Below are 13,823 nucleotides of genomic sequence, written 5' to 3' on the forward strand. Positions count from 1 at the left end.
ACTCTGCAATTGCACTAGCAAACACATTTTACCATCTATGATTTTCCACGTTCGCTCACGATTTTCCATATTTTTGGTGAAATACACTGTAATTGGGAACTCGCGTGACATATGGAAAAAAAAGCAGAAAGCTGTCTGGGTAAAAATGATGGTGCGCGTTTCTCGCATGCCACAAAACGTATGCGATTTCATCAAGTGTGACCCCTGCCAGACTGTGGTAAACCATAACCCTTCACTAATTATCTCTGTAGTAATGAATTGTTTAGTGCCTCTACAGTATGTGACTACCAATGAGAACTCACTGGATGATGGTAGCACATACAGATACGTCATCCAGGTGTTCCGTGTAGTAGAGGGGATTTTTTTTACAGCCGCAGTTTAGTTTCGCTGTTCAGTATATACGTAACATCTTCTTATACTCCCACAGTGCTACTTCATTATATTTTGTATACACTTCTGATAATTCCAGTCTATTAAGATGATGCACATCCTGAAGTATAAATTAAATCCTGTCTTTCATCCATTATCCCTCAGCGTATTCTTTCATCTTATCCTTTCCCTTCCTACCACTTCCTCATAATGCACTTCCCACACTGACTAAACCCCTCTCTCTCTCTTTTTTTTCTACAGAAGTTTTTCCATGCTGTCAGCCACATACTGGATGCAGATAATAGAGAGAAGTGGGAGGACGCTCAGCAGGTGGGAAGCAGTGACGCTGCAGCAGCATACATCAGATTCGTGATGTTGGCGTGTAGCGTGGGTGAGCTGTGAGTGAGTTAGTGTGTGTGTGTGTGTGTGTGTGTGTGTATGCATCTGTGTGTATGTGTGTGTGTGTGTGTTTGTGTGTGTGTGTGTGTGTTTGTATGTGTGTGTGTTTGTGTGTGTGTGTGTTTGTGTGTACAGTGTGTGTGTGTGTGTGTGTGTACAGTGTGTGTGTGTGTGTGTGTGTGTGTGTGTGTGTGTGTGTGTGTGTGTGTGTGTGTGTGTGTGTGTGTGTGTGTGTACAGTGTGTGTGTGTGTACTGTGTGTGTGTGTGTGTGTGTGTGTGTGTGTGTGTGTGTGTGTGTGTGTGTGTGTGTGTGTGTGTGTGTGTGTGTGTACAGTGTGTGTGTGTGCAGTGGCGTAGCTAAAGAGCTGTGGGCCCCGATGCAAGTTTTACAATGGGGCCCCCCAAGCACTCTATACATAGCAATTGATACGATGCACCAAAACCTGCCAATGGCAACTACAGAGTCAGAGGTGCAAGGAAGGGATGGGAAACAGTTTGTTAATGATTACCATTATTCAAAGTATCTATAGAAGTGATTATTATGAGCACAGGACCAATAGAGAGCTAATACTGTAGTTGAGGGAGGGCCCTTCGGGGCCCCTCTGGACCAAGGGCCCCGATGCGGTCGCTACCGCTGCACCCCCTATTGCTACGCCCCTGTGTGTGTGTGTGTGTGTGTGTGTGTGTGTGTGTGTGTACAGTGTGTGTGTGTGTGTGTGTGTGTGTGTACAGTGTGTGTGTGTGTGTGTGTGTGTGTGTGTGTGTGTACAGTGTGTGTGTGTGTGTGTGTGTGTGTGTGTGTGTGTGTGTACAGTGTGTGTGTGTGTGTGTGTGTGTGTGTGTGTGTGTGTGTGTGTGTGTGTGTGTGTGTGTGTGTGTGTGTGTGTGTGTGTGTGTGTACAGTGTGTGTGTGTGTGTACAGTGTGTGTGTACAGTGTGTGTGTACAGTGTGTGTGTGTGTGTGTGTGTGTGTGTGTGTGTGTACAGTGTGTGTACAGTGTGTGTGTGTGTGTGTGTGTACAGTGTGTGTGTGTGTGTGTGTGTGTGTGTGTACAGTGTGTGTGTGTGTGTGTGTGTGTGTGTACAGTGTGTGTGTGTGTGTGTGTGTGTACAGTGTGTGTGTGTGTGTGTGTGTGTGTGTGTGTGTACAGTGTGTGTGTGTGTGTGTGTACAGTGTGTGTGTGTGTGTGTGTGTACAGTGTGTGTGTGTGTGTGTGTACAGTGTGTGTGTGTGTGTGTGTACAGTGTGTGTGTGTGTGTGTGTACAGTGTGTGTGTGTGGGTGTGTGTGTGTGTGTGTGTGTGTGTGTGTGTGTGTGTGTGTGTGTGTGTGTGTGTGTGTGTGTGTGTGTAGGGCAAGCTTAGGATAAAACATAAGAGCATCAAAAAAATCCTCAATGCAATTCTGTGCAGGAAAGGCTTATCACAGAGCAAGGTACTCTAGATTGCTACAGCTATTATTTTCTACTGAGACAGAAATCACTGGTGTTTCACTAGCCATTCAGCACTCAATCCAGAGAAGTGAATATCATTTACAATTGCCAGAGAAGTGAATATCATTTACAGTATATGGCAGCAACAGAAAGGGTAATTTGTCAGGTTCCATCCTTAACCCTTTCCAATCCATTTATTTTTCTACTGCGAGAGTGCTGCTGCAGTTTGATCCAGTAGGGTCTGTGCCCTCCCCGCACCAGAGCAAGGAGGCAACACGGGGAGAACACGCCAGATCTACAGAGGCTGACTCTGTGCCATATTTTATCCAGCAACAGCACCCCTAGTGGCAGCCCTGCTTATCTGTGCGCTGAGCTGGAATGTGCCAATGTCAGACATAGTTCGACACAGGATTGGAAAGGGTTAAGAGAAGAAAATCTTAGTTGTTCTGTTTGTTGAGATGCAATTGGTTTGTAGCTGTTGACACACCACCTGTTTACCACAGAACACTGATACCATCTTCCACATGGGCACAGAACTTGAATCACAGCATTTTCTTTTTCATTTAGGGACAGGATATTCCTTTGCTCTCTCATTGGTTAGCCAGGTTATGAGATATTTAAAACAGGTGACCTAAATCAAACCAATTGTTGGGCAGATAAACACTTCTCCACATTGCCTAGATATATACTTTGTCCACCCCTAGGCCAACTTCCCAATGGATGGCCCCATCCATTCCATGTGTAAACCCATTTTGTATATATGTTACGGCCAGAACCCGAAGTTTGGCAACTTTGCGTTCTGGCCGGCCACTTCGGGTTCTGGCCGGCCAATGTGCGAACTGGCTGCTGCGCTGCGGCCAATGTGAGGAATGAAATGATTGCAGTAAAGATTAATGTGTGTTCCGGCCGTCTCGCTGTGGCCAAATGTGTCAAAAGTGCATTCATTCATTTAATGAAATTAAGCCGGCGGCTTTCTCTCCTCCCCCCCCCCCACCCCCGCCTCTCTCTCTCTCTCTCTCTCTCTCTCTCTCGGTCAGCCGGCGGGGACACGAGATTCGTTCGTTCCCCCGAGATTCGTTCGTCGCGCTAGGGCAGCAGAGCGGGGAGGCTGCAGACATTTCTTCTGCCAGCACCCGCTCTGCAGAAACGAACAGCAGGATTCCCTGCTGCGACGAACGACTCTGGGGGGACACGCATGTCCCCGCCGGATGCCAGGAGAGAGAGAGAGAGAGAGAGGCGGGGGGGAGGAGAGAAAGCCGGCGGCTTCATTTGCTACATTGCCGCCGGCTTAATTTCATTAAATGAATGAACGCATTTTTGACACATTTGGCCGCATCGAGACGGCCAGAACACACATTAATCTTTACTGCAATCATTTCATTTCTAACATTGGCCGCAGCGCAGCGGCCAGTTCGCACATTGACCGGCCAGAACCCGAAGTGGCCGGCCAGAACGCAAAGTGGCCAAACTTCGGGTTCTGGCCGTAACATATATAATGCCCATATACAGCAGACCCTTTTTTTTATATACAGTTCCACTGGGCAGAAGCTCCCCTCTTCTGTGTATTGTTCACTATCTGCAATCTATCTTATCCATTTTCAATCAGTCTCCTTATCCATATTCAGCAACCTCACGAGTCACTTCCATGTCAAGTTGCCCCCCATGAGTTGCAAGTGGTCCAAGGCCTAGGCCCTTGCGGCCTTGCAAGAAATCTAGCTATGTACATTGTTGCATTGTCCTTAAACACAAATAAATTATTTTATAAATAGCGCTGTACAGGCTTCACTTCATACCATTTGCAGTGTAGTGCAGCATCAAAAATGCACCCAAATAGCTTATTCCAAGAAAGTAGTGCTATTAGGACTCTTTGGAAATGGATGAGTACACTCTCCTGTATAATAAGCTTCTGAGGTAGGATTGAACAACCCTCCTATTTCCATGTGTACCTTCTGGCATTCAGGAGACATACCCTTATCAGGACCTTAGCAAACATCTGGGTTGGAGCTTCTTGTCCAGTCACTGTTGTTGTATTCCATGCGCCTCCACATAAGAAGAAATGTAAGCTCAGTCAAACTGCTTTTTTTCAATGCTTTTGTACATCCAACATTTGTGTAATGTCTGTACCCACAGGGCCGGCGCTACCATTAAGGCAAAGGAGGCAGCTGCCCCAGGGCCCCAGAGCTTGTGGGGCCCCCAGTGGCTACAAGAGGGAAAAAAATTCAAATCGGCCTTATAGTTTTTGAGAAACTCGATTTTAAAGTTTCAAAGGAAAAAAAAACACATTTAAAAACCTGCTGACTTTAATGGTTAATAGCAAATCCACCTTAAATGCTAGAAACCCTAAATTTGCAGGATATGTTAAGGAGATCATTAGGAATAAGAAGAAAAAACAATTTTTCAAAAAGACCTTATAGTTTTTGAGAAAATGGATTTTAAAGTTTAGAAGGAAAAAAGTATAGCTAACGGTAGTGTAATTTTACATGCATCAAACGAAAGCGCAATAAATTTCCTGATGGGGTTTCCAGGGGGTCTATACGCAGCCGCAGCGCTTTGGCCAGGGATCGCTATACAGCCCCAATATGGCTGTATGAAGAGCCCTGGCATTTTTTCCTATTTTCCCAATTTTTGGTGTGGGAGTGTGGGAATTTTAAAAAAAAAATTTATGTGGGGTCCCCCCTCCTGAAACTTTTTAACCCCTTGTCCCCCATGCAGGCTGGGGTAGCCGGAATGTGGAGCTCTGACCAATTGGGACTTCACACCCTGACTATACCAGCTGCAAAAAAGGTCCCCTAATGCTGATTTTTGTTCCGGGGTATATGTTGGGGGGGCCCCCCAAGTTTATTTTGCCCTGGGGCCCCATTGTTGCTTAAACCGGCCCTGTGTACCCAGTCACTGACTGAAACAAGTGTTTTTATAACCTGCCCTGACTTTACTATAGGCTAGCTCTTTGCATATTCCAAATTACTGCCATGCAGTTGGAGCTAGTGTCAGCCACCATATTTAGAAAGATGTCAGCAAAGGAAGTCTGTTTTCCCTAGTTATATGTTTTCATTAAATTAGTGGCGGTAAGTTTTGTATGGGCAAACAATAAGAGAATACATTACCATAAATCTAGAATCTTTGTTTTATATTATAAGCTGTAACTGGCAGGCACTTGTGGGATCCTGTGTTTGTCTTGTAGATTGTTTGCAGAGTATATTAGGGTTTCCTTTTAGCCCTGCCTCATCTTGCCTCTTATGCCTGGTTTATAAGTGTGCTGGGCAGCTCCACTAATCAATGGGAATTTGTTTCCTTTCTTTTCAAACCCATTTCCCATGATTCAGCCATTTGAGAGAGATGTGTTAACATTGTAGTTTTTACTTGTGTTGTTGAGCAGTAGCATAGAATGAGAAGATGCACGTGTGGATAGTGCAAACATAGCCAGCTGCAGTGAGTATCAATCTGCCACGAACTTTTGAGAGAAAGAAGGTGCCTCTGCAGGAAGCAGCTGAGGTCTGCCACAAACCAGGTGTTTTCCCAAGCTTTTACTGCATTATGCATGACTTCCTAATGCTCTATGCTGTCATGCTTCTTGAAGAGTAACTCCCACTGTCATTCCTTGTTAGACTGTGTTTGGCAAGCAATTACTAGATGTAGGGAAGAGTGCAGAAAGGGACACACATTTGCCAGCAGAATGTCATGCAAGTGGTAAAATGTGCACTTACTAAAGTGTATACTCCAATAAAGTGGCTGTTAAGGTTACCACGGATAGAATTCCAATCCAAATCCAAAATAAACAACACAACCAGGAAAGTATAACAAGCAATTGGTCCTTTGTCACATGCTTGTCATTATGGATGCTTCACCCCCACTAACACTAATTTAAAGAATAGGCAGTTAAAATCTGACAGAACTGACATGTTTTGGGCTAGTCCATCTCCTCATGGAGGATTATCGGCGTTTTCTTTGTTTTCAACAGCATTTCCTGAACAGTCGTTGCAAAGTCTGACTGACAAAATAGTGTGCAAGTGAGTAGTAAGGCTGGCTGGTATCTTACTATTATGGCAGTTAAACTGCTGTTCAGGAAATACTGTTGAAAACAAAGAAAACCCTGGGAATCCCCCATGAAGAGGTGGACTGGCCCAAAACCTGCCTGTTCAGATTTTAACTGCCTAATTTTTTCGCGATAAGACACAATTTAGACTTATGAGTTTTGTATTACTAGGGGGATAATTTTGTGTTTACAGTATATGCATACACATGGATGTTACATTTTATAATGTTTCCTCATAGTGGTCCTTAGGTTTTAACCACCCATGGCAGAGCACTCACAGATTTTCCATGCAAAACACAGAAAGAGAATACAGACTCCCTGCAGATCTTTTCCTTGTTGGGATTTGAACCTGGGACATACCGTGTTTCCCTGAAAATAAGACATCCCCCGAGAATAAGCCCTAGCAGAAATTCCTAGCATGCTTGAAATATAAGACATGTCCGAATGTAAGCCCTAGGAGCAGCCCACATGACACCAGCAAGTCGCACTCAATACAAAGTCTGGATACAGGAGAGCAGCAGTATAATGTGAGTTGTACAGTCCTGTATTTGTGTCAGGCAATTTGTATTTTTGTTGGAGCCATCCCTCCTGATCTGTCCTGATAAGCATTTGCAGCACTTCACCTCTTCCCAGGACACACAGCTTATCCTATCATAGCTCTGGGGAGCCTGACAGAGTTCTGTGTCTGCAAGAAATAGACTCTTATCCACATGATCAGCAGAATCAATTTCTTGTAAGTGAGAGCCAATATCTGCAAACCACAAGCTCTGTGTATGCTGCTTGTGTTTCAGCATGGCATGCAGTATATACATTTTGTATAGGAAAACTACCAGTGTTTGCCCAAAAATAAGACATCCTCTGAAAATAAGCTCTAGCACATCTTTTAGAGCAAAAATTAATGTAAGACAGTGTCTTATTTTCAGGTAAACACGGTAACACAGAAAATAGAGATTTGTACAAAAATTGGAGGAAACAACTTCTCAAAGAGCATATAAATTTATTTGAATCCAAAGTACATATGAAAACCCCCCATACCCTACTCCCTCCCCCCTAAAAACAATGCCTACTTCACATATAGTTATCAGCATTCATGATTACCACTCACACATTATATATATAACTAGTCTTTATGGACTTAGGTCTAATGATGAATAAGTAATTAGAGAAAGAGTTCTGTATAAGTGGAGTAATGGGCACAGTGTGTGAGTGGTAATCATGAATGCTGATAACTATATGTGTATATATATAGCTCCCTATACAGATGTGTGGTGATCTGAGTATATGATAGAACTAAACTAAGAGAGAAGTAACCCCACTAACAAGTGTACATTATGGGGGCTAATGCGATGTAATCTAAGGATAGTATAGAACTGTGGGACATGATCAAAGTGTTGGAGGAATGACAGTTGTATATGATGAACAATTTGAAGCTGAGATTGTAGGACATGACAGTCTGTGTTTATGATGCGAACAACGGAAGAATAGAGACGCCTCCCCTTGGTGTGTGTAAGCCGTGAAACAGGATGGTACTGTGATGATAAAAGGGCTGTATAACGCCCCTTCCCTTAGATCCACAGCATTGGCACTGAGGAAGCCCACGTGACGTTGTGGGCGTAACGCGTATGCAGGCGTGGTTACAAGCCGTCTCACAGAGAGCATGGAAGTATGGCGTCCTCTCACCCGCTCATGCAGCTAAGTCTGGCCGGCCAGGGAAGATCAAATGATCCGCATTACCAGTAAGTGTGGCAGCATATACCGCGGGACGCCGCAGATATAAGCCTGACTGGATCTCCAATGTGGAGAGATATGAGAAATGAAGATTCGGTGAGTGCTGTCTGACAGCATTGATTTAGTGGATAATTATTGAAGCAAGGAGCGTGTGTTCACGCTGTGTTAAGCACAGAAACAAGCGACATACCTTGTATGCAGTAATAAGAAGCAGGCTTCACGTGAAGAGTTGTCGTTCTGAATAGCATTGCACAGAGTTGGCTGCTTAGTGGTGCTGTTTGTGGAGGACTGGTTCTCACACGAGGAACTGTGGTTTCATTCAGTCACGTTGTTCTCAGCAAGTCTCATCACTTTAGTTCCTGGCCAGGACAGTGTGTGCATGGATGTGGAGTGAGTGTATGCAAGGAGCGCTCCTCTTGAAGTAGGCATTGTTTTTAGGGGGGAGGGAGTAGGGTATGGGGGTTTTTCATATGTACTTTGGATTCAAATAAATTTATATGCACTTTGTGAAGTGGTTTCCTCCAATTTTTGTACAAGCCTTATTGGTTCAGCTGCTCCCCCTATAGGGGTCTGTGCCTCTTTAAGAATCTGTTCACCAGTATTAATATTAATACAGAAAATAGAGAGTGCTATCCAATCACAATTGACGCCTTCCATTTTACTATGCCCTTAATCGTGACTGATAAAAATGGCGCACAGCGCCAGGGGAATAAAAATGATGCCGCTTTGACTTCAATTATATAACGCTCTTTAGCGTTATAAGTGTTAAAAAATGGCGCAGGCAGTGTGCCTTACACCTATAACGCTAAATAGCCTTATATGTCTTAAAAAATGCAGCGACCGGTTATAAGCAGCGGGGGTCGGGGGGAGAGAGGCAGCGGGATACTGGAGGGAATAGGCATAGGTGGAAGATGTGTGCAATATGCATACATTACCTTGTCCCAGCCGCTGATCGCTCCTTCACTCCGCTCCTTCACTTCTTCATTTAGTTTGCTGTAGTCCTGCAGCCGGCCAATCACCATGTGGTTTCAGTCTCCGCATGGTGATTGGCTGGCTGCCAGACTACAGCAAACTAACGCAAGAAGTGAAGGAGCGGAGGGAAGGATCGATTGCTGACCGGGACAAGGTAATGTATGCATATTGCACACATCCTCCACCTATGCCTATTCCCTCCAGTGTCCCGCTGCCTCTCTCCCCCCGACCGCCTATATCCGGTCCCTGCATTTTTTAATGGCACACCGTTCCACAATAAATGCTATTTACCGGTTTAATGTATTCACATTAAAAGGTAAATAGCGCTTTATGATACATTTATCGGCGGAACAGTGCACCATTTTTCTCCCTGAGCCATTTTTAGATGGACCCACCCTTAATAGCCACTGCACTGAATTTGGAGTTTGGTGGCAGTGGTGCGGTGTGGCCTGGGGCCCGCACCACACCAACAAAAACAGGCCTTCGGGGATTACATACTAATGCGGTAATCCACGTCTGGAAGCCAGCCGAGCAGGAAGTGACCCTCACTTCCTGTGGCCGATGCAATCATGTGCGGGGAAGCGTACTGCAAACAATACGCTTCCACGCATGTGCAATGCGTAAAACCTGCGGCGGGTTTTCACCCTGATGCACTTCACCATAGACTTACATGACTCCCAGTCTGCCACATGTCAATGTAGAACTGCATGGTAACGTTGATCTGTCCAAGCATCACTTCCATCGCATCACACAGACTTTTGATCTGTCCAAGCATCACTCGCATCGCACAGATTTTCATTGCCCTATGGTGAGGTTCGGTAAAAATACCACACCGCATCACACCAGTGTGAAAGGGACCTATTCTACTTTGCTCCCCTCACGGACCTCCAGTGCTTACCAGCATAGCCTGCCTGTGTAGCCATTTCTTTCATGCCAACAGTTCAGTCAGAGCTCACCTAGTTGCAGAGACGTGTGTGAGTGTGTGTGTGTGTGTGTGTGTCTTTGTGTGTGTGTGTGTCTTTGTGTCTTTGTGTGTGTGTCTCTTTCTGCTTGATCCAGAAGTGTTAGTGAGGTGCATTATGGTCCTTGCAGATGGGGTGCAAGGCTGTCATGTGTGTGGGGGGAATCTCTTTTTTAATATCTGTAAGAGCTCTGAGAAATGTTGGGGATTAAAGTCACTGGTGCATACTTAGAAACTCAGATTTAGATGTACTGATTCATAAAGTTTAGGATACATAAGTATGCTCCGAAGGTTTAGACACGGATGTGGTGTTTAATAGAATCATAAACATGCCAGTGAGGAAATAAATGTTTAAGATTTACAATGAAGTTGCGAATTGTAAATACACATTTTTACTGATACTTTGGATAGTCATTAGGTTCTTTCAAATGGACGTGATTTACTATATAGAAGAAATCTTGACAGGTCATTAATGGTATCCACATCTGTCTTACAGGTGGCTCCAGGCTCTGTACTTTTAATGAAGGTGCTTGAAGATTACATTCACCTTATTGGAGATGCTTTAAAGCCTTTTCAGAGTTCAATCATTGTTACTGAGAATCTGGGTATGAGTCTCTATCCTCTTTGTCCTTTTAGGAAATATTTATCAAGATCTAGGATGTAACTAGAGTCAGCATAGAAAGTCAAGGAGAAAAGAAATAAATGTTTTATCAAGCAATTCATGGAAAATATGGACAACACAGAGCAACAGCAAATCACTTACAGTATAAATACCGAGCAGACATGGATTAAGGCAAGTGGGCCCCAGTCTTGCAGATAATTACCATTGCGAGTGCAATTTTTACACTCCCCACCTCCCCTTTTACAAACCTATATAATAATCTCAATACAGATCACCAAAATTGGCTTTCCAAAGTTAGCCACCTCATGTTAGAGGGGTAAGTAGAGGCGAGGCAATGGTTTGTTAATGATTACTACTACTCAAATCACCTATAGAAGTGTTAAATAGCTCTACAGTACAAATGACCAGCTTATGTAGTGGATGAGCATTCTACGTGTAACCCCAGGTCTGGGTGCCCTGGCGCAGTTGCAACCACTGCATCCTCTATTGCTATGCCACTGCTGGGTCCCTAGTTAGGATAATAGTGCTTGACTCCTGGCACCTTTGATAAACTTGGCCGGGGGACAGGGCCAGAGGAGATGTTAATTCCCTGGGTGCTCACATGACTCCAGTATGCCTTGTGGATGATCTGACTATGATACAGTGCAGCTAAATCAAATTATGCGAGTGCAGTCAAAGCACATATTAGCACAGTGATAATCAGCAAGCCTTTCCACTGCTTGACTGAATTAACTGTATCAACTGAGGCTTGGGCAATGACATGACCTCCACCCTCCTGCCCTTACACTAGAATTACTCTGCTAACTAGATTCATGGCATCTGACCAGATTTGCAAATCTTACACTTCATAATATCAGACACCTGCCAGTGCTCCTCTTGCTAGACCAGGACATGACAGTATGACAGTCTGATTAATGTGTTAACCTTTGGAACAGGACAAGTGTCTGAGATGATTGACTGGTAATAGCTGGTGATGCCAAATAAAATCTGTAGCTCATTCATTACTGGAATAGTCCCCTGCTCAGTTAGATCTCAGGATGAAGTTCCAGCCCCTCTAAAAACCTTAAGGGCCCGTTTCCACTAGTGCGGTGCGGAATCGCCGCATATCACCGCTGACAAAATCGCATGCGGATGCGATTCCGCATGCGTTTTTTGCCGCGATTTCGAATGCGATTTCGCATAGGCAGGGTATATGCGATTTTAACCATGTCACTGCATGTGTCAATTTACATTACTTTCAATGCGAAATCGCGGCAAAAAACGCATGCAAAAACCGCATGCGATTTCCCTATTAAATACATTGCCTGCGATTCGCCTGCATTCCACACGCAGGCGAATTCTGCAGGGTCTACCGTGCAGAAAAATCCTGCACATAAAAACGCAAATGAAAACTGACAAGTGGAAACAGTCGCATCCACTTGTATTGCCTATGCGAATCCGCATGCGTTGTCTGCATGCGAATTCGCGCTAGTAGAAACGGGCCCTGATACTCTGTCTATGATGAGTCAGATAATATTTTTTGCTCTTTAAATTTAACCCATTTTGGAACAATATGGCGAACACCTCAGAGCTATAATTTGTACACTGCAGTATTTTAGATCCTTATAAGAGGCAGATGGCGCATTCGCAATGTAAAGGCCACTGTGATGAACTGGAATAAGCCAGTAATGTAAAAATTGGTCTTTTCTTGGTCCTTCTAAACTGACTCTTTCAGTAGCAGCCAGTGGAGTGTAAAAATATACTTTTTGGCATTCTCCAAGGTCGGAATATCACAGATATAGTGGGACAAATATGTTTCCTTATTATGCTCAGTATTCTTCAAAATCACCAAGCTCTCCTGGTTCCTAATTGAAGTATCTGCATTTCAGGCAAAGAGTTAATTTTGTCTACAGAAGTTATCATACAAATGCAATCTGTTTTCTTTCTTCTCTGAGAGATTCACAAAGGTAGGCACACTATTTGTGGCAGCCATCAGGATGGAGCTTGTTGCTGCAGGTGACACTGTAGGGTATGAGTATTAAACAGACACATTGCTCTGGTATGCCATGTACTGTAGCTATGGGAAACGGTGGAGTGTACACAATGGAACAACTTCTGGCGGGTGGGGTAAGTTGCTGTTGCTTAAAGATCTGAGCAACTGAGGGAACATTTGTACTCATGCTAGATTGTTTTCTGAGGTAAACCCGAGTTCCATCTTGCTTGTGAATATAGCTTAAAGGATACCCGAAGTGAAATGATGAGCTAGACACAGGTATGTATAGTGCCTAGCACACAAATAACTATGCTGTGTTCCTTTTTTTCTTTCTCTGCCTGAAATAGTTAATTATCAGGTATATAAGTGGCTGACTCAGTCCTGATTCAGACAGGAAGTGACTACAGTGTGACCCTCACTGATACAAATTTCCAACTATAAAACACTTTCCTAGCAGAAAATGGCTTCTGAGAGCAATAAAGAGGTAAAAAGGGAAATTTCTTCTCAGTGAGGGTCACACTGTAGTCACTTCCTGTCTGAGTCAGGACTGAGTCAGCCACTTACATACCTGATAGTTAACTCTTTCAGGCAGATAAAGAAAAAAGGAACACAGCATAGTTATTTGTGTGCTAGGCACTGTACATACACATGTCTATCTCATCATGGACATGTCACTTCGGGTATCCTTTAAATGGGCATTAAATCATCCACTTCATGCTCACAGTAGCTTTATCCACTTTTGAAGGAAGTGGACTCTCTTCTTCCTTCTGCAAACAGTGGATTAATAAAAGGACTTCTCTGTAAGTACAAATACGTCAGAAACCAAGGTGAGTTTGCTGTGTAGAGAAAAACAGAACATGCACAGGAGCTGTGGACAGTGTTGGTGTCACAAAATGCAGGAGCCATGTAAGCAAAAAAAATGAAGCAAAAGTCAGCTATGGGAATGAAGTAACCATAGAAACATGTAAGCATGTTTGTTAGTTCAGGATGCAGATGGTTTAAAATTTTCCTGAAGCATGTGCTAAGGGCCAGTTTAAGTATGCATTAATATCATACAGGCTGCAAAGGTCCCTGCTTCAACCCTCTGTATTCTAAGCAGAGGGATAATACTGAGTTTTTAATTTAGAATAGACCGGATGTTTCATTTCCTGCTCACCAACCAGCCAATCATAAAGTGGCACTTTCCGGCCAGTTGGTAATCAGCTGGTGGATGATGTAGAACTGGAATTCTGGGGAGAGGGCTTGATGCTAAGAGGCTTGCAATGGATGTGAAATAAGACACATACCTACAGTATGGAGGTAAGCATAAGAAATACTCTTTATTTAGCAGTGGA

General features: G+C 43.9%; 1 protein-coding gene across 15 annotated transcripts in view; it reads left to right on the plus strand.

Moving 5' to 3' along the window:
• ADGRB2 (adhesion G protein-coupled receptor B2) overlaps positions 1-13,823 on the plus strand; it is a 751,710-nt gene that overhangs the window by 626,955 nt on the left and 110,932 nt on the right. For all 15 annotated transcript variants that reach the window (XM_068268896.1, XM_068268901.1, XM_068268898.1 and 12 more), the window contains 2 exons: positions 631-699; positions 10,392-10,500. In XM_068268896.1, the coding sequence (XP_068124997.1) occupies positions 631-699; positions 10,392-10,500 (178 nt within the window). The remainder of the gene's footprint in view (positions 1-630; positions 700-10,391; positions 10,501-13,823) is intronic.

This window comes from Hyperolius riggenbachi, chromosome 2 (genome assembly GCF_040937935.1).
Source record: "Hyperolius riggenbachi isolate aHypRig1 chromosome 2, aHypRig1.pri, whole genome shotgun sequence".
NCBI lineage: Eukaryota > Metazoa > Chordata > Amphibia > Anura > Hyperoliidae > Hyperolius > Hyperolius riggenbachi.